General features: G+C 42.0%; 2 protein-coding genes across 7 annotated transcripts in view; both read right to left on the reverse strand.

The window, feature by feature from the left end:
• The window catches only part of LOC112253192 (cell division cycle and apoptosis regulator protein 1-like), a 36,974-nt gene extending 30,425 nt beyond the window's left edge, over positions 1-6,549 (reverse strand). For 2 of the 6 annotated variants that reach the window (XM_042299039.1, XM_042299034.1), the window contains exons 1-4: positions 6,406-6,521; positions 5,218-5,381; positions 4,748-4,926; positions 606-758 (exon numbers count right to left, since the gene is read on the reverse strand). In XM_042299039.1, coding sequence (XP_042154973.1) covers positions 606-758; positions 4,748-4,926; positions 5,218-5,329 — 444 coding nt within the window. In that variant the 5' untranslated portion in view covers positions 5,330-5,381; positions 6,406-6,521. Of the gene's footprint in view, positions 1-605; positions 759-4,747; positions 4,927-5,217; positions 5,382-6,405 lie in introns of all 6 variants that reach the window. The other 4 variants (XM_042299035.1, XM_042299037.1, XM_042299036.1 and 1 more) reach the window with 4 other exon arrangements.
• A 666-nt stretch (positions 6,550-7,215) lies between these two features.
• zgc:110319 (uncharacterized protein LOC796111 homolog) lies at positions 7,216-20,676 on the reverse strand. The gene is made up of 8 exons (XM_024425206.2): positions 20,540-20,676; positions 19,821-19,921; positions 19,526-19,661; positions 16,975-17,041; positions 16,493-16,604; positions 14,053-14,116; positions 9,167-9,341; positions 7,216-8,601 (listed from the first exon to the last, which is right to left on the reverse strand). Exons 1-8 carry the CDS (start codon positions 20,602-20,604, stop codon positions 8,530-8,532), a joined length of 792 nt encoding a protein of 263 aa, XP_024280974.1. The 5' UTR covers positions 20,605-20,676; the 3' UTR covers positions 7,216-8,529.
• Between the last annotated feature and the right edge of the window lie 609 nt (positions 20,677-21,285).

Consider the following 21,285-nt stretch of genomic DNA (forward strand, 5'->3'; position numbering starts at 1 on the left):
GACCTCACTAATGATCGTGGCTGAATGGAAGCAAGGCCCCGCAGCAATGTTCCAACACCTAGTGGAAAACCTTCCCAGAAGAGTGGAGGCTGTTATAGCAGCAAAGGGGGAGCATCTCCATATTATTGCCCATGATTTTGGAATGAGATGTTCGACGAGCAGGTGTTCAACGAGCAGGTGTCCACATACTTTTGGTATTTCATTGAGTAAACAATATTTTTATTTTATTTGATACATATCAAGCGACAAGCATCATCAGCAAGGTCTTTTTCAAGATAAGTTGGTGATTCAGTTGTACATCAATAATTTGCACCTATAAAAATATATCAAACAAATACCACATTGGACGAGGTCAAAGAGAATAAAAGGTAAACTGTGCTCCAGGCTAAAACAAATCTGATTCAACAAAGTGAGGCAAATTTATTTTACTTAAGTGAAACCCATTGAGTGAGTGAGTGGTCTACCTGACGTGATATGAACTGGCTGCTCTGGGTTAGAACATTCAGTGTTCTTAAACTTCTGACACTGACAGTTTTGCTGACAAGCTCTAATTAATTTACAATCCAAGCAACAGTATTTCACTTGGTGTATTGGCCATGTCTCACCTGATGGGGTACATTATAGAGCTGTTGAGGAGGAGGCTGCTGTGGAGGAGGTTGTTGCTGCTGCTGTTGTTGCTGCTGCTGTTGTTGCTGCTGTTGTTGTTGCTGCTGCTGTTGTTGTTGCTGATACTGCTGCAGGGCCGAGTTCATTTGAGACTGAAACAATAGGAGAGACGAGACAGAGAAAAAGTTAAATGACAGGAGTGGCAGGCAGGCTAGCAGTTAAGAGCGTTGGGCCAGCAACCGAAAGGTCGCTGGATTGAATTTGTGTCGACTAGGTGAAAAATCTGTCTGTGCCCTTGAGCAAAGCACTTAACCCTAATTGCTCCTGTAAGTCGCTCTGGATAAGAGCATCTGCCAAATGACTAAAACGTACATGTAAAATGTTGATGCTCTGTCTGGATAGACAGACTCAAGAGCGTAAGGTACGACTCAGATGTGACAGGTGATACGTCGACAAAAACACTAGCTAGTCTAAATGTGTCAGCTTTTTCTTTGAATTAAATTTCAGGAAATGGCCCTTGAGTTCTGTTGCGGTTAATTTGAGTGATGTCAATTTGAAGGGAAGACTATTTACTGAACAGTTAAGTGACTCCATGCTCAACTATATGTGATTCCAAGATGGTGTAGCAGTCAGGCATCTTTGTCTTCGTCTTGTCCCGTGTATATATCTTTTCATATATTTTTTCCTCGCAAATATTTATATTTTTCTTAACATCAACTTCAACCCGCCTCACCCAATGTGGTATGGGATCTGCTATTTTCTTTACTTTAGAACCGGAACCCCCCAACAGAATCTAGCCAGCTAACTAGATACTAGTCAGCTAGCCACTGCTTGCGGTCGTCAGCTAACCTTTAGCCCGGACAACTCAGTCTACACAGCGCGATTCCACCCAGAACATATCTGATTTCTTTCTCTCCATATCTCCAGATTCCTATCGTAAGCTCTGAACCATTTCACCTGGATCATCACCGCTAGCTAGCTGCTATCCGAGTGGCTACTCCTTGCTAATGTCTCTGTCCCGAAGCAAGCACCAATTAGCCTGGAGCTAGCCTATGCTAGGCCCATCTCCCGGCTAGCTGAAGAGGTCCATCAGCCAGTCCCAAGGGCTACAATACCGATTTTGCCAATTGGCATGGACTCCTTTTACTGCCGATACGGAGCACCGCCGATCCATCACAACTGTTTTTTCAACAGTTACCTCCGTTGGGACTTCCCCTGAATGCCCATCTGATATCCGCGGCCCGCTAGCCGTCTAGAGCAGACTGTTAGCTGAAGATGTCCATCAGTCAATTTCTTGGGCTACTAACAATATTATGCCAATTGGCCTGGACCCTTTTACTACACGGACCCCTGCTGATCCATCACGACTGGTCTGCCGACGTAACCGCACGAGGGGGCTTCTTCCGTTGCGACGTCCGAGTAAGGCCCTTTTGCTAGCCCCGGCTCACTAGCTGTCTGAATCGCCATGTCTCCAGCCCGCCTAGCTACTCACTGGAACTTATGATCACGTAGCAATGAATGCCTCTCCCTAATGTCAATATGCCTTGTCCATTGCTGTTTTGGTTATTGATTGTCTTATTTCACTGTAGAGCCTCCAGCCCTGCTCAGGTGGCCTAAGCTAACCCTTACGTTCCACCCTCCACACATGCGGTGACCTCACCTGGTTTAAATGACGTCTCTAGAGACAATATTTCTCTCATCGTCACTCAATGACTAGGTTTACCGCCACTGTATTCACATCCTACCAAACCTTTGTCTGTGCATTATGCCATGAATCTATTCTATCACGCCCAGAAACCTGCTCCTTTTACTCTCTGTCCCGAAAGTACTAGACGACCATAGCCTTTAGCCGAACCCTCATCCTACTCCTCCTCTGTTCCTCTGGTGATGTAGAGGTTAATCCAGGCCCTGCAGTGCCTAGCTCCACTCCCATTCCCCAGGCGCTCTCATTTGTTAACTTCTGTAACTGTAAAAGCCTTGGTTTCATGCATGTTAACATAAGAAGCCTCCTCCCTAAGTTTGTTTTATTCACTGCTTTAGTACACTCTGACAACCCAGATGGCCTAGCCGTATCTGAATCCTGGCGTAGGATGACCACCAAAAACCCTGAAAGCGGCAGGGTAGCCTAGTGGTTAGAGCGTTGGACTAGTAACCGGAAGGTTGCAAGTTCAAATCCCCGAGCTGACAAGGTACAAATCTGTCGTTCTGCCCCTGAACAGGCAGTTAACCCACTGTTCCTAGGCCGTCATTGAAAATAAGAATTTGTTCTTAACTGACTTGCCTAGTTAAAAAGAAAAAAAAAATGTTTTACCTTTATTTAAGTATAACAATTTCCGACAAGATAGAACTGTCAAAGGGGGCGGAGTTGCAATCTACTGCAAAGTTAGCCTGCAGAGTTCTGTCTTACTATCCAGGTCTGTGCCCAAACAGAAGCTATGTCGCTCTTGCTGCTGGTGATTCTCTGATCCACCTTTACGCAGACGACATTCTGTTTACTTCTGGCCCTTCTCTGGACACTGTTAACAAACCTCCAGACGAGCTTCAATGCCATACAACTCTCCTTCCGTGGCCTCCAATTGCTCTTAAACACTAGTAAAACTAAATGCATGCTCTTCAACTGATCGCTGCCCGCACCTGCCCGCCCGTCCAGCATCACTAATCTGGATGGTTCTGACTTAGAATATGTGGACAACTACAAATACCTAGATGTCTGGTTAGACTGTAAACTCTCCTTCCAGACTCACATTAAGCATCTTCAATCCAAAATTAAATCTAGAATCGGCTTCCTATTTCGCAACAAAGCATCCTTCACTCATGCTGCCAAACATACCCTCGTAAAACTGACTATCCTACCGATCCTTGACTTCGACGATGTCATTTACAAAATAGCCTCCAACACTCTAATCAGCAAACTGGATGCAGTCCATCACAGTGCCATTTGTTTTGTCACCAAAACCCCATATACTACCCACCACTGCGACCTGTATGCTCCTGTTGGCTGGCCCTCGCTACATATTCATCACCAAACCCACTGGCTCCAGGTCATCTATAAGCCTTTGCTAGGTAAAGCCCCGCCTTATCTCGGCTCACTGGTCACCATAGCAGCACCCACCCATAGCACGCGCTCCAGCAGTTATATTTCACTGGTCACCCCAAATGCCAATTCCTCTTTGGCCGCATTTCCTTCCAGTTCTCTGCTGCAAATGACTGGAACGAATTCCTCACTAACTTTATGCATCGGCTGTCAGAGCAGCTCACAGATCACTGCACCTGTACATAGCTCATCTGGAAATAGCCCATCCAACTACCTCATCCCCATACTGTTTTTTTCCCCCTCTCCTTTGCACCCCAGTATCTCTACTTGCACATTCATTTTCTGCACATCTATCACTCCAGTGTTTAATTGCTAAATTGTAATTATTTCGCCACAATGGCCTATTTATTGCCTTACCTCCCTTACCTAATTGACACACACTGTATATAAACTTTTTCTATTGTGTTATTGACTTTGTTTATTCCATGTGTAACTGTGTTGTTCTTTGTGTCGCACTGTTTTGCTTAATATTGGCCAAGTCGCAGTTGTAAATGAGAACTTGTTCTCAACTTGCCTACCTGGTTAAATAAAGGTGGGAAAAAATAATAATAATAAAATAACTAGAGAGAAGTGAAGGGAAAAAAATGTTATTTTGGTCAGACTTTCACTCAGCATCTAAATTGTTCACACAGGTCTGTCTGATGGTGGGGGATTTTACAAGTTGAATCAGTTCATCACTTCACTCACAAATCAGAACAGGCTTTACAACAACACAGCTTCTTCAAGTCTAGTGAGGTATGGCTTCTCAACCAAGCTATGTAACTCACTGTTTCCCAAACCTGTTTCCCAGACCCAAATTAGGTTTTATCATTGAGAATGTTTCTTCAGTAAACAAAATCAAAAAAGTTTATGTAAAATTAGCTGTGACCAACCAATGGGGTATCTCCCACCATTTTGGGGACTCTTGGGTTGTGTTCACTTGGCACGAAACCAGAGTTATTACCTGAGCTTATTCAATAACAACAAATGTTATCATATTCTGTTTGAGAATGTTTAGCTACATTGTGCCAAACTGAACACTGCCCTGCTGATCCTAGTGTAGTTCACCTGTTGCAGTGCTGCAGCGGCGGCGGCTGCGGCTTGCTGCTGCAGGGCTGAAGCCTGCTGGGACAACTGGTAGTTAGCGGCAGCCGACTGGGAGTTGAGGGAGGCTGCAGCCAGGGCTGACTGCTGGGAGTACATAGAGGGAGACGCACCCAAGAGAGATGGCTGTTGCACACCTAGAGCTGCAGGAGAGAGTAGGGTGCGGAATAGAATAATTCAGAAAGAAGATGGAGTGAGGAGGTAGAGCAAGCGAGAGGAATGGAGTGATAGAAAGACGGGTTGAACGAGAAACGAGAGTACTTTTAACATCTTTGAATGTCCAGTTGACCACTGAATCTCCTCCATCACAAACTTTGCCAAACAGATCCAAGTCTGAGATGCCGTTTCCTTCAAGCACTGTACCCTTAACCACACTTTAATTTTATCCCACCAATGAGCACAGAGTGTAGTATTCAGCAAGGTGTCAAACTCACAGTGTATGCTGTTGAGGTCCAGGGACTGTCCTGAGTGGCCGGGCTGGGACACCACTGTGGCAGCAAACTGGGCCGCCCACGGAGGGTTCTTCTGTCCCCCAAACTGTGCCATGAGTCAAGGCTCGAGCTTAGGTGTATTGACAGAACCAATTTAAGTTTATATCCTGTCAATACAACAGGAAATGGGCCTGTTTATATAAGGATTCTTCATTTGACATGTACCTTTGCTTTGAACACAAACATTGACAGCTAGCAACAAAAACAAACTATACCAGGAGGAGATTGTTACAGATTTAATTGCAGCTAATAAAATACTTAACTAGCAACACATAACCACGTAGCCAACGAAAACAACGTTTGGCCTCTTGACAACTGCCTCTACTCAGCGGGATAGTAGTGGGACGAGCAACAACGGAATGGGCAAACAAGCAATTCGTAGCAAGCAAAACGTTATAGTAACTGCTGGCAACTGTCGCTAACTACTGTTAGTTGCTAAGTTAGCCCTATAAATAGTACGCCAAATTCATGATATAAATTTTAAAACAATTACTAGAAGCATTATAATTAAAATTCACATTCATGAATTTGGCGTACTATTTATTGGGTTACTAGCGAGTTTAGATCCCTGTTGAGTTCAGTAAACGTACTTGTTGCTAAGCTAGCTATGTTAATGCGTTTGCTCGACACTTGCCGATATTAATAAACGTTAACGTTACCTGGTTAGCAGTTAATAAATAGCTATAGGCTAGCTAACATGCTTACTTTGGCTGGGTTCACTTGCTAACGGAGATTATAGTTAGCTAGGTACCCAACTTGCTAACTAGATAGCTAATGTTAGTTAACTATAATGACTACTCGTGGGTTTTGTTTTCAAAACAACGTTAGCTAGCTAATTAGTTTGCCGATATTAGCTAACGTTAGCTACCTGGTTAGCCTTTAGCTATAAATAGCCACAGGCTAGCTAACATGTTGTTGGCTTGTTAACGGAGATAAATAGCTAACTTAGCTAGCTATAATGACTCCTGCGTTGTGTTTTCAAAGCAACGTTGACAAACGTCGCAAGCTTGAGGCCTAAGCAAGGCAAAACACATAATGCTGTCTGAATGGTAGCAAACAGCCAGGCTGATGGAGATTCAAATTTTGCACCAATAATTGCATTCTGCAGTACCAAAACTATCAGAACTGTACCTGTAAAATTTTAATTACATTAACGTTACAGAAACAAATTGTCCTCACTGCTGTTCCACTTTCCTGCTCTGTGAATGCACCGGTGACGATAGATCCAAAACGGTCACCGCGCATGCGTATCAGTGGCGCGCACGCGTATTACATACGGGTACCTTTTTTTTAATATCAGAGAAACTGTATATAATGATGAGATATTCTTGTCTCCCCCCTAAAAATGTGAGTCGTTGTCCCAAAGGCGGGAAGCCATGCAGTCTGCTTATCACTATTCCCGCGTGGACAGACTGACGGGAGTGGACCCTTTCGCTTCTTCCTCTCTGGTTATATGTTCAGGTTTAGGGGTCATTTACGGCCACAAGATTCATCATAGACCTGTGGCTAAACATGAACCATGAAAAGCTTGAAATATCACTGCTGCAACTTGGAGAAAATATTAAAGATAGTGTGTGATAATATACCGTGTGAGAAATAATATATGGAAAATATTGCATAATATACATTGCCTATGTCCATCCCTAGCCAGCTACCACCCGGTTACTCAACCCTGCACCTAAGAGGCTGCTGCCCTATATCCATAGAATCACTGGTCACTTTAATTTTGTTTACATACTGCTTTACTCTTTTCATATGTATATACTTTATTTTAGTCAATGCCACTCCGACATTGCTCATCCTAATATTGATATATTTCTTAACTCCGTTATTTTACTTTTGGAGTCGTGTGTACTGTCGTGAATTGTTAGATACTACTGCACTGTTGGATCTAGGAACGCAAGCATTTTGCTACACCAGCAATAACATCTGCTAAATATGTGTATGTGATCAATCAAATTTTATTTGATAAATCTGATTGTTTCCAACATCAACTCAATAAAGACAGCAAAGCTATATCAAAAGGTTATTCCCACAAGTTTTGGTTTCTGAAAACAAGAGCAATATAATAATACAACGAGATGATTCCACGAATGGGACAAGATAACCATTACATTTTCCTTTGTGATACTAGTATGATTCGGACTTCTGTATCAGCAATATGAGATTGCAGCTGGAACTGTTACAATTGCAATGCATATACAAGTGAATGGGTGATAGTATCCATTCAAAGAACTTGAATCATTGCACAACATTTATCACAGTATTTCACATAAAGCTTTCTTTAAGAGTAGATGTACTGCAATCTATATGATGAATATAAATTAATCTTGGTTAACCCAGAACTAAAGTATTGTGGAATTGGTCAGATGCTCGATTAAGTTCTGGGTCCATACGTATTAGGAGAAGATACAGAACGAGAATCGTAACGAAGAGCTCCACTCTCTCTGCAATTTACAGGCAAGTCAAAATGGGCCGAATGTCCCCTCTCCTTCCAAAATGTGAAAGATGCCAACACTTACAAAATCGTGATGTGTCTAAATAACCAGTGAAGAAAAACCCAAGCAACAGAATTAATGCTGCTCGTTATGTCACGCATCCCGTTGACATATCTATGATACCATTTGTTTACGTAGTCTCTCCACGAGAGATGAAATATAAATGAGCATGTGCCCATGGCATCAATGTAAATGTGTTAATGTGATTACTATGTGTAGACTCCTGAACAATGCATTCACAAAGAAACATATACAGCTAAATCATTTTGTCGTTTTAACTGTGCAATATCTTGTGATCATTTCATTAAAACAATTGGTCATGCTTGGCCTAGGGATAGATATAAACCATATCCCTTAACTCAAACCATCACAGAATGTCCTTTCATCAGAGAATATATATTTTTTTTTAAACATATGAAGTAAATTTGTAAATCAACCTGCAAATAAATAATTATCAAATATATAACATAACTGCCGTCTTCAGAGTTTTCAGCCTTTACAATGGAAGAGACAAACAGTATAAATGTGTCAGTGTGTGGCCTGGCTTCATTGTAACAGTAATATACAGTATTTGAGTAAATGAAAGGCAAAAACAACAGCCTACAGCACACTACAGTTGGTATTTTGAAAGGGCAATGCTGAATATTATTTTAAAACATGAACATTGCACTAAGGTAGCGGAAGCAGTATCTACCTGGTTTGCAAGGCATCTATACAACAGGCTGTTTATCTATAGACATGGGGGCTGACAGAAGTTTTATATGTCTCCTAACTTGCGTTCCAACTCGGTGAAAACCTTTGCATTCACATGATCCACTTCATCTTCCACCTACAGACACCAAACAAAAAGAACAGCTATAATTGACACTTTATACACACTGCATATTTATTTATATACTGGAGTCTTGACATAGCTCACTCTACTGCTGTACATATTCATAGTATATATTGTATAAATGAATCCGGTGTATATACATAAACATTGCATTTGGATTACTGTTAGTGTTATTTGGGTTGTTCATTGGATTCTTATGACATTACTTGATTTCTTTTTTTAATTTATTGGTAATTTTTTAAACTTGTTTGACATTTTACTGCATTGTTAGGAGTTAGTAACATAAGCATTTCGGTGCACCCGATATAACATCTGCTAAGCTGTGTACGTGGCCAATAAACTTTGATTTGACATCACAAAGCAGATGCTGTTCCAACTTCATGATTTAGTACTCACTCCATTCCCCTCTAACTCTTACTCCTCTCTCTCCATTCCCCTCTAACTCCTACTCCCTACTCCTCTCTGTCCATTCCCCTCCAACTCCTTCTCCATCCTATTTCTGCCTCTGTGCGTTTCTCTCTCCTCTTCTCCTACTCCCTCTTTGTATTCACCCTCTCACCTGTTCCACGTCATCCACCTCAGGGATGTAGAACTGCAGCATGTTCTGGATGCCATTCTTCAGGGTGACAGTAGAGCTGGGGCAGCCGGTGCATGAGCCAACCAGCTTCAGCTTCACCGTGCCGTTCTCAAAGCCCTTGAAGATGACATCACCGCCATCCTCCATCACCGTGGGCCTGTGTGTGACAGGAGGGCTTATCAGGTTAGTTTGTCATTCAACAACATAACAGGTATTATTAGAATTGTTATTAAAAACTAGGAGGGACAGAAGAATGGAGAGGAAGATGAGGAGTTTAAGAGGGGAGGGGATAGGAGAAATCCTTGACAATAGCATTATTATAGTCTATATTTCATATCAACATCACTTCTATAATTTGTTTGTGGAACAACTTCAGTGCCCAAACAATCTGCCAGATTGCATTTAGCTTGAAGAGCTTCTGAGCAAAAACATCTTTATCAAGACTGTGGACAAAAACTTCCTAGGATGCCTCTAGGGCTCAGATTTCACAAATGGGTCATATTGTACTAGATCTCCAGTCCTTCAGGACACATTTTTGTTGTAGCCCTGGACAAGCACACTGGATTCAACTTGTCAACTAATCATCAGGCCCTGAACTGGCGGGTTTGATTTTACTGAGCCGCAGAGTACCGGTCTATGGCCCATGGCGTGAGGAAAAGAGGTGAGGGAGGGGCACCCTGCTCAAATGGAACAGTAATCTGCACCACTCGGTCATGTTGTCAACAAGGCAGCACGGTGCATTGTCCAGAAACATACATCTCTTTAATATGTATATATGTTTGAATTTTCTAGTTTTCATTGGGAAGACAGTGTTTTTATCAAAAGCAATCACTTTTGCATTACTCAACATGCTTAATTACTCACAGTGCATTCGGAAAGTATTCAGACCCCTTGACTTTTCCACATTTTGTTATGTTACAGCCTTATTCTAAAATGAATAAAATTTATTTGTAAGACTAACGTAACAACATGTGGAAAACGTCAAGGGGTCTGAATACTTTCCGAATGCACTGTAACTTTTGTTTTGAGTCGACTTTGCCGAGGGCTTTAAACGCTGCACCTGGCTCACGCTGGGAGGCAGCCCAGGTTCCAAAATAAATGCAATCAACTTTCACCCGGTGCAAAGCACGCCTACCCGGTCGTTGGTGTCAGGGGCTACAACAAACATGTCTGCTGTTGGGGGTACTGGAGGACCGGAGTTTGAAAACACTGTACTAGATTAACAAAATATTGTCAGTAAAACACATTCACCATACTGAGAGAATGTGTGGATTATACCTGATCCATGTACAGTGGGGCAAAAAAGTATTTAGTCAGCCACCAATTGTGCAAGTTCTCCCACTTAAAAAGATGAGGCCTGTAATTTTCATCATAGGTACACTTCAACTATGACAGACAAAATGAGAAGAAAAAAAATCCAGAAAATCACATTGTAGGATTTTTTATTAATTTATTTGCAAAATATGGTGGAAAATAAGTATTTGGTCAATAACAAATGTTTCTCAATACTTTGTTATATACCCTTTGTTGGCAATGACAGAGGTCAAACGTTTTCTGTAAGTCTTCAAAAGGTTTTCACACACTGTTGCTGGTATTTTGGCCCATTCTTCCATGCAGATCTCCTCTAGAGCAGTGATGTTTTGGGGCTGTTGCTGGGCAACACGGACATTCAACTCCCTCCAAAGATTTTCTATGGGGTTGAGATCTGGAGACTGGCTAGGCCACTCCAGGACCTTGAAATGCTTCTTACGAAGCCACTCCTTCGTTGCCCGGGCGGTGTGTTTGGGATCATTGTCATGCTGAAAGACCTAGCCACGTTTCATCTTCAATGCCCTTGCTGATGGAAGGAGGTTTTCACTCAAAATCTCACGATACATGGCCCCATTCATTTTTTCCTTTACACGGATCAGTCGTCCTGGTCCCTTTGCAGAAAAACAGCCCCAAAGCATGATGATTCACAGTAGGTATGGTGTTCTTTGGATGCAACTCAGCATTCTTTGTCCTCCAAACACGACGAGTTGAGTTTTTACCAAAATGTTATATTTTGGTTTCATCTGACCATATGACATTCTCCCAATCTTCTTCTGGATCATCCAAATGCTCTCTAGCAAACTTCAGACGGGCCTGGACATGTACTGGCTTAAGCAGGGGGACACGTCTGGCACTGCAGGATTTGAGTCCCTGGCGGCGTAGTGTGTTACTGATGGTAGGCTTTGTTACTTTGGTCCCAGCTCTCTGCAGGTCATTCACTAGGTCCCCCTATGTGGTTCTGGGATTTTTGCTCAGCGTTCTTGTGATCATTTTGACCCCACGGGGTGAGATCTTGCGTGGAGCCCCAGATCGAGGGAGATTATCAGTGGTCTTGTATGTCTTCCATTTCCTAATAATTGCTCCCACAGTTGATTTCTTCAAACCAAGCTGCTTACCCATTGCAGATTCAGTCTTCACAGCCTGGTGCAGGTCTACAATTTTGTTTTTGGTGTCCTTTGACAGCTATGGCCAAGACCAAAGAGTGGAGTTTGGAGTGTGACTGTTTGAGGTTGTGGACAGGTGTCTTTTATACTGATAACAAGTTCAAACAGGTGGCATTAATGCTTGTTCTAGGTCCCAAGAAACAAAGAGATCTTCTGTTGAATCTGACAATTAATCTTAATGGTTGTACAGTCGTCTCAAATAAAACTGTGAAGGACCTCGGCGTTACTCTGGACCCTGATCTCTCTTTTGAAGAACATATCAAGACCATTTCAAGGACAGCTTTTTTCCATTTACGTAACATTGCAAAAATCAGAAACTTTCTGTCCAAAAATGATGCAGAAAAATTAATCCATGCTTTTGTCACTTCTAGGTTAGACTACTGCAATGCTCTACTTTCCGGCTACCCGGATAAAGCACTAAATAAACTTCAGTTGGTGCTAAATACGGCTGCTAGAATCCTGACTAGAACCAAAACATTTGATCATATTACTCCAGTGCTAGCCTCTCTACACTGGCTTCCTGTCAAAGCAAGGGCTGATTTCAAGGTTTTACTGCTAACCTACAAAGCATTACATGGGCTTGCTCCTACCTATCTCTCTGATTTGGTCCTGCCGTACATACCTACACGTACGCTACGGTCACAAGACGCAGGCCTCCTAATTGTCCCTAGAATTTCTAAGCAAACAGCTGGAGGCAGGGCTTTCTCCTATAGAGCTCCATTTTTATGGAACGGTCTGTCTACCCATGTCAGAGACGCAAACTCGGTCTCAACCTTTAAGTCCTTACTGAAGACTTATCTCTTCAGTGGGTCATATGATTGAGTGTAGTCTGGCCCAGGAGTGGGAAGGTGAACGGAAAGGCTCTGGAGCAACGAACCGCCCTTGCTGTCTCTGCCTGGCCGGTTCCCCTCTTCCCACTGGGATTCTCTGCCTCTAACCCTATTACAGGGGCTGAGTCACTGGCTTACTGGGTCTCTCTCATGCCGTCCCTGGAGGGGGTGCGTCACCTGAGTGGGTTGATTCACTGATGTGGTCATCCTGTCTGGGTTGGCGCCCCCCCTTGGGTTGTGCCATGGCGGAGATCTTTGTGGGCTATACTCAGCCTTGTCTCAGGATGGTAAGTTGGTGGTTGAAGATATCCCTCTAGTGGTGTGGGGGCTGTGCTTTGGCAAAGTGAGTGGGGTTATATCCTTCCTGTTTGGCCCTGTCTGGGGGTGTCCTCGGATGGGGCCACAGTGTCTCCTGACCCCTCCTGTCTCAGCCTCCAGTATTTATGCTGCAGTAGTTAATGTGTCAGGGGGCTAGGGTCAGTTTGTTATATCTGGAGTACCTCTCCTGTCCTATTCGGTGTCCTGTGTGAATCTAAGTGTGCGTTCTCTAATTCTCTCTTTCTCTCTCTCTCTCAGAGGACCTGAGCCCTAGGACCATGCCCCAGGACTACCTGACATGATGACTCCTTGCTGTCCCCAGTCCACCTGGCCGTGCTGCTGCTCCAGTTTCAACTGTTCTGCCTGATTATTATTCGACCATGCTGGTCATTTATGAACATTTGAACATCTTGGCCATGTTCTGTTATAATCTCCACCCGGCACAGCCAGAAGAGGACTGGCCACCCCACATATGCTCTCTCTAATTCTCTCTTTCTTTCTCTCTCTCGGAGGACCTGAGCCCTAGGACCATGCCCCAGGACTACCTGACATGATGACTCCTTGCTGTCCCCAGTCCACCAGACCGTGCTGCTGCTCCAGTTTCAACTGTTCTGCCTTATTATTATACGACCATGCTGGTCATTTATGAACATTTGAACATCTTGGCCATGTTCTGTTATAATCTCCACCCGGCACAGCCAGAAGAGGACTGGCCACCCCACATAGCCTGGTTCCTCTCTAGGTTTCTTCCTAGGTTTTGGCCTTTCTAGGGAGTTTTTCCTAGCCACCGTGCTTCTACACGTGCATTGCTTGCTGTTTGGGGTTTTAGGCTGGGTTTCTGTACAGCACTTTGAGATATCAGCTGATGTACGAAGGGCTATATAAATAAATTTGATTTGATTAATACAGGTAACGAGTGGAGGACAGAGGAGCCTCTTAAAGAAGAAGTTACAGGTCTGTGAGAGCCAGCAATATTGCTTGTTTGTAGGTGACCAAATACTTATTTTCCACCATAATTTGCAAATAAATTCATTAAAAATCCTACAATATGATTTTCTGATTTTTTTTTCTCATTTTGTCTGTCATAGTTGAAGTGTACCTATGATACAATTACAGGCCTCTCATCTTTTTAAGTGGGAGAACTTGCACAATTGGTGGCTGACTAAATACTTTTTGCCCCATTGTATCTACAGCAAAACATCATGAGTGACAGACTGATCATACTAATAGCATGTGGGGATTTTACCTGATCCGTGTATCTAGAAGCTCCTTTATCATTGAAACAATTTCATCATCATCTTCAGAGTGACCTAAGACAGGAACAGCATGTTGAAAAGTTCATAATTCCAAGAAACAAACATGCAAAAAAAAAAATCAGTTGGCGGGTAGAATGAAAACATTCTATCAACCCACGGGTTGGCTGAGCACAATTATATTGCGGTCGGAAACGTTTTAAATCAAGATACTCTCTTTTTTTTTTTACTAATCCATGAACTTGTTGTGTTGAATTGTGTTGTGAATTTCATTAGGCTATGTGCACAGTGAGGCAGACATAGCAAAGGTTACCAGCCACGCAGCGAGACAGTGGAGCAGGTAACTCTCCCCATTAGTAGCCTATTTGTGTGGTGTTGAAACATAATTTGTCCATGTACAGAGTTTATATTCCCTTCTGCCACACGACAATACGTTGTCAAGTTTATTTTCCCTGACTCCTAGCTCATGTGAAAATGGCAAACCTAACAGTAGAAATAATAAGAACGTTTATGATGATGAAATACAGGTGCTACCCAAGTCAAATCCAGTTTGGAAGGATTTTGTAGTCATTGTGGACAAGGAGGACAACACGGTAGATGGACACAGTCCACAAAAGTGCAAGCAGGCATTTGTTTACAATAATTCTGTTCAATACATTCATTCAGGCATCCATTTAGACCAAACTCAGGCCATATCAAGTATAATCCAGTGCAGCTTTTAAAAGTTTGAGTAGCCAATAGCCTACCTAATAATAATAGACGTAGGCTATTTTTGCAGCCTATAGCCTATTCAATTCTGTTTTAATTGTTTAGGTTTTAATTAAACTATTGGATTATTTAAACAATCTACACACAATACCCCATATGACAAAGCAAAAACAAGTTGCTATGAGACTCAAAATGGAGCTCAGGTGCATCCTGTTTCCATTGATCATCATTGAGATGTTTCTACAACTTGATTGGAGGAGTCCACCTGTGGTAAATGTAATTGATTGGACATGATTTGGAAAGGCACACACCTGTCTATATAAGGTCCCAGTTGACAGTGCTTGTCAGAGCAAAAACCAAGCTATGAGGTCAAAGGAATTGTCCGTAGAGCTACAAGACAGCATTATGTCGAGGAACAGATCTGGAGAAGAGTACCAAAAAATGTCTGCAGCACTGATTGTTCCCAAGAACACAGTGGCCTCCATCATTCTTAAATGGAAGAAGTTTGGAACCACCAAGACCCTTCCTAGTGCTGGCCGCCAAGCCAAATTGAGCAATCGGGAGAAGGGCCATGGTCAGGTAGGTGACCAAGAACCCGATGGTCACTCTGACAGAGTTCTAGAGTTCCCCTGGAGATGGGAGAACCTTCCAGAAGGACAACCATCTCTGTAGCACTCCACCAATCAGGCCTTTATGGTAGTGTCCAGACAGAAGCCACTCCTCAGTAAAAGGCACATGACAGCCTGCTTGGAGTTTGCCAAAAGGCATCTAAAGGACTCTCAGACCATGAGAAACAAGATTCTCTGGTCTAATGAAACCAAGACTGAACTCTTTGGCCTGAATGCAAAGTGTCACGCCTGGAGGAAACCTGGAACCATCCCTACGGTGAAGCATGGTGGTGGCAGCATGCCTCTTTTTCAGCGGCAGGGACTGGGAGACTAGTCAGGATTGAGGCAAAGTACAGAGAAATCCTTGATGAAAACCAGCTCAGGACCTCAGACTGGGGCAAAGGTTCACCTTCCAACAGGACAACGACCCTAAGCACACAGCCAAGACAACACAGGAGTGGCTTCAGGACGAGTCTCTGAATGGCCAAGCCAGAGCCCGGACTTGAACCCGATCGAACATATCTGGACAGACCCAGAAATTGCTGTGCAGCAACGCTCCCCATCCAACCTGACAGAATGAGCGGACCTGCAGAGAAGAATAGGAGAAACTCCCAAAATACAGGTATGCCAAGCTTGTAGCGTCATACCCAAGAAGACTCAATAATGTAATCGCTGCCAAAGGTGCTTCAACAAAGTACTAAGTAAAGGGTCTGAATACTTTTGTAAATGTGACATTTCCTTTTTATTTTATAAATTTGCAAACATTTCTAAAAACCTGTTTTTGCTTTGTCATTATTGGGTATTGTGTGTAGATTGATGAGGGGGAAAAACAATTAATATATTTTAGAGTAAGTCTAACGTAACAAAACGTGGAAAAAGTCAACGGGTCTGAATACTTCCCGAAGGCACTGTATTATTGTTTTTTGGTGGGTCACGGATCGGCTTTCGGAACAATTCTATGCTGGTGGCGGAGAAAAAAATCTGTCCTGATGTCAGATATTGGGTGAGACTTGGAATTGATGTGGCCGGAACGGGTGCGACTCCAAAAAGCTGACCAGTGTAGCACTCCACACTCAAACACTCATATGAAGAAGAGCTTTGTTCCTGTCATACTCACTGCTCTCATGGTGGGTAACCCCAGTGGTTATGGGGTCTCCACTGTCAAAGAACTTAGTGATAGCATCCATGGCATGGTGCTTGATGTCCGTCCACTCCACATCATCATCTGCCTGGGAAGGGCAACACAAAACATGCAAAGGCCTGGTAAATGAACATGGCTGGCCCCGATTCACCACCCCTCTCAAAATGTACCCATGCACACTTTCTTGCATGGATTTAGCAATAGTGAAAACTCCCTCCTGTCAATGCTTATACAGTACTAATCCTATGCTTTTAAATCCACAACAAGGAGTGTGCAAGTGCACACTTTGGGAGAAGGGTGGAGAATTGGGACATGTATTGAATCATAAAGTTAAACTTTTATTTGTGACATGATACATTCAGTTATTATGGTCTTATAATGGCACACCATATCCCAGAGTAAGTGGATAGGGTTGGTAAAATGAAAGGGAAGGTAGATGAGGTTTATTTATTCTGTACCTTGGTCACTGTGATGAAGTCAGGACCATAGAACACACTTTTCACTCCTTCGATTCCAAACAGGTCCCTGTGCAACCAAGGAGCGGCAACCAAGAATGGTCCATGTCAAACATTTCATGATGTTAGTATGTACAGTAATATGTATGATCTATAATCCACATGGTGCTCAGAACAGAACAAAGTGGAGATGCTCATTGCACTTTTATTTATTCTGACTTGAGGCACGCAAAGAACTAACTTAGGCTAATCAGTACAGTAAACCAATACAACTAAGAAATAAATACAGAAATGGGGTTAATTTCTCAAATTTCATTTTATTCCCTCTCCCTTGTAAATTCAATTTATTTCCATTCAAATTCCCGGTCAGTCTTTGAATTCAGAGATAATTCCAATGTTAGGTAAATTAGATTTATTTTATTCACAATTCAATACGCAACAATTCCTCAAATTCCTAATCAAATCAAATTCCCTTGTGCTTTCAGTCTGACCATGTCACTGTTCAGACAGCCTAGTTATACTGGAAATGATTTAAGTCAAAATGATTTAAAACAAATTCTGGAGAATTTAGATTTCTTATACAAAATGCATTAATTACATTAACCTGTTGCGTGTAGGGGGCAGTATTTTGATGTTTGGATGAAAAACGTACCCAAATTAAACTGCCTATTTCTCAGGCCCGAAGCTAGAATATGCATATAATTGTCTGTGTGTATAACAGAACTGATATTGCAGGCGAAAACCTGGAGGAAAATCCAACTAGGAAGTGCCTCTTGTTTTGAAAGCTCCCCGTTCCATTGCATGCCTTCCTTCCATTTAAAAAGGGATATCAACCAGATTCCTTTTCCTATGGATTCCACATGGTCATCTGAACAGTCTTTAGACATAGTTTCAGGCTTTTATTCTGAAAAATTAGTGAGAAAGATCCCACCGCGTCAGTGGATGGCTGGGTGCCGGCAGCGTTTTGCATGCGCCAACAGAGTGGAGCAGACATTTTCTCTCACTCCTATTGAAAAAGCTAAGGTCCGGTTGAAATATTATCGATTATATATTGTAAAAACAACCTGAGGATTGATTATAAAAAACGTTTGACATGTTTCTACGAACTTCACGGATACTATTTGGAATTTGTCTGCCCCGTCGTGACCGCTCGAGCCTGTGGATTTCTAAACATACCTCCATTTGGTTGGCGCATTATTTTTTATATAAAAATAATCTTTATGGAACAAAAGGAACATTTATTGTGTAACTGGGAGTCTCGTGAGTGCAAACATCCGAAGATCAAAGGTAAGCAATTCATTTGATTGCTTTTCAGACTTTTGTGACCAATCTACTTTGCTGCTAGCTGTTTGTAATGTTTTGTCTGCTGAGAGAGATGTCCTTACATAAACGCTCGGTATGCTTTCGCCGAAAAGCTTTTTTGAAATCTGATACGCCAGGTGGATTAACAACAAGCTAAGCTGTGTTTTGCTATATTTGCTATATTGTGATTTCATGAAAATTAAATATTTTTAGTAATTTAATTTGTATTTGGCACTGTGCAATTCAGCGGATGTTGACGAAAATGATCCCGCTAAAGGGATGGGTGCATCAAGAAGTTTTTAACTGGGAAATGTAAAATTGAATTTCAATTCCATATATAGATACACACACACACACACACACACACTACCATTCAAAGGTTTGGGGTAACTTAAAAATATCCTTGTTTTAGAAAGAAAAGCTAATTTTTTGTCCATTAAAATAACATCAAATTGATCAGAACTACACAGTGTAGACATTGTTAATGTTGTAAATGACTATTGTAGCTGGAAACAGCTGATTTTTAACATAGGCGTACAAAGGCTCATTATCAGCAACCCTCACTCCTGTGTTCCAATGGTACATTGTGTTAGCTAATCCAAGTTAATTATTTTAGAAGGCTAATTGATCATTAGAAAACCCTTTACAAATATGTTAGCACAGCTGAAAACTGTTGTGCTGATTTAAAGATGCAATAAAACTGGGCTTCTTTAGACTAGTTGAGTATCTGGAACATCAGCATTTGTGGGTTCGATTACAGGCTCAAAATGGCCAGAAACAAAGAACTTTCTTCTGAAACTCGTCAGTCTATTCTTGTTCTGAGAAATGAAGGCTATTCCATGCGAGAATTTGCCAAGAAACTGAATATCTCGTACAACGCTGTGTACTAGTCCCTTCACAGAACAGCGCAAATTGGCTCTAACCAGAATAGAAAGAGAAGTGGGAGGCCCCGGTGCAAAACTGAGCAAGAGGACAAGTACATTGGAGTGTCTAGTTTAAGCATCCTGGAGTCGCCTCTTCACTGTTGACGTTGACTGATGTTTTGCTGGTACTATTTAATGAAGCTGCCAGTTGAGGACTTGTGAGACGTCTGTTTCTCAAACTAGACACTAATTTACTTGTCCTCTTGCTCAATTTATAAGCGTCACTGGTTCTCACATGCTCTGAAAAGTTTATTCACACTGTCTGGTTTCGTCATGTTTACAGGTCATTGCTCAAAAAAATACAATTCCTGTTATCCAACAGTACTAACCTGGCTAAGGAGGAGCACTCTGCAGAGCTTGGAGAGGGGAAATCCAGGGTCCCCACCCCCAACACAGGTTTACCAGGGATGAACTTCAAGCTCCGTGGGTTTGGTGTGTCCTGTGTCTGAATGGACAAGTGTCGCACTGAAACATAATGGTATGGTCATCCTTCAAGCATATTGTTCCACTAGTAAGCTTATAGGACTACTCTGAATATATTACAGGAAAAACCTGACAATTGTATTCTTTGAATGTGGTTGTTAAATGGTTCTTGTGTAGAAAAAATAAAGGCCAGTTTCTCACCTACGAACTGTGCAGGTCCAGTCAGAGGCAGAAGTTGAACTTTTCTGTAGTTCGGGCCAATGCATTGTGTGTGGAACTGGTTTCTCGTCTTGATTGGAAACCTATAACAGACAGTACATGTCAGGTCATGTAGTTAGATGGTTGGAGATAAACCCACTCAGTTGAATTAATCTCAGGTTTGTCCTTACAAACCTGTCACTTCGGGATGGCCTTGAAGTGTCATGAATTTGCGACCTTGTCAACAAGCAAAGAAAAAACGATAACGTATCTAACGTTGGCTAACTAGCTACCTATGGTTGTCTAATGTCACTGATTAGGCTTGACTATGCCGCAATGACCCGACTGCAAAACTGGTAACTGAGAAAGGTTTTAGCTAGCTAACGTTAGATAGGTTCTCAGAAAGTTAGCTAGCTACTTCAAACTTTAAGCAATCGAGTTGATAAACAGGTTTAGCAAGCTAACGGAACAATAGCCAGGCAAACATAGTTGTTAAATGCGTTACTTCATATACTTTAATATGTATACAATTTGGGAAATATCGGCTGCGCAACATGATGGCGATTAAGTTTGACAACGATGTCGCAGTTAGCTTGGCTAACTAGCTAGGTCAAGCATAGATTCCTAACGGAAATTGGCAGCCAATTGTGCTGAATTCACAGCAATACCTTCATTACGTTAACATACACAAGTAGGAATGTTATATTAGTAGAAGCTCAAACCTAAAATGTGATGTATTTCGTGACTGAATCAACCGTTGAAGACTCCATCTTATGCGGGCAGCCATTTCATTTGTTTTTAAAGTGAGGACCCAAGACACAGCTGGCTTCACATATCCTGTTTGAAATAGATTCCAATTGCTCCACAATTACCTTTTTAATCGTTAGTTTGAAAAGTAAATGTTCTTATTCATTACAATAAACAAACATAAATTCTAACTATATAGCGCACAATTAGCCCAGCGTCGTCCAGGTTATGGGTAGGCCGGCATTGTAAATAAGAATTTGTTCTTAACTGACTTGCCTAGTTTAATAAAGGTTAAATAAAAAATCTAAATGGCCAGCCACTACTGAGAATAAATCAATGATCTGCTGTATGCAATGATAAAAGGGGGATTTTGTTGCTGCCACTAGAGCAAAACATATCATTATTTTGTAAGTATTTCATGTAAATGATCATTGAAGTTGCAATATGTGTGATAGTTGGGTAAATAGTAAATTGGGTAAATAGTATTTTGTGCTGTATTTTGGATCATTCAAATTTGCCACTACAGTTCTGGGAATTTCCACCAAGATGTTAAACACACACAGGGATGACAAGACATATGCATTCAAGGCATGACTTACACATCCATGTCCTGCAAAGCTGCAGTTCTCTCTCTTTCTCTCTCAATTCAAAGGGCATATGTTTACATTGTCAAAGCAAATGAAATAGATAATAAACAAAAGTTAAATAAACAGTAAACATT

Source organism: Oncorhynchus tshawytscha, linkage group LG16 (genome assembly GCF_018296145.1).
Source record: "Oncorhynchus tshawytscha isolate Ot180627B linkage group LG16, Otsh_v2.0, whole genome shotgun sequence".
NCBI lineage: Eukaryota > Metazoa > Chordata > Actinopteri > Salmoniformes > Salmonidae > Oncorhynchus > Oncorhynchus tshawytscha.

Excerpts from the sequence above, each read along its gene's own strand:
- zgc:110319 (XM_024425206.2), bottom strand. The coding sequence starts at position 20,604 with ATGGCTGCCCGCATAAGATGGAGTCTTCAACGGTTGATTCAGTCACGA. Across the intron at positions 19,922-20,539 it reads CGAAATACATCACATTTTAG|GTTTCCAATCAAGACGAGAA; the intron begins GTTTGAGCTTCT and ends TGTCTGTTATAG. Across the intron at positions 14,117-16,492 it reads GGTTACCCACCATGAGAGCA|GTCACTCTGAAGATGATGAT; the intron begins GTGAGTATGACA and ends TTCCTGTCTTAG.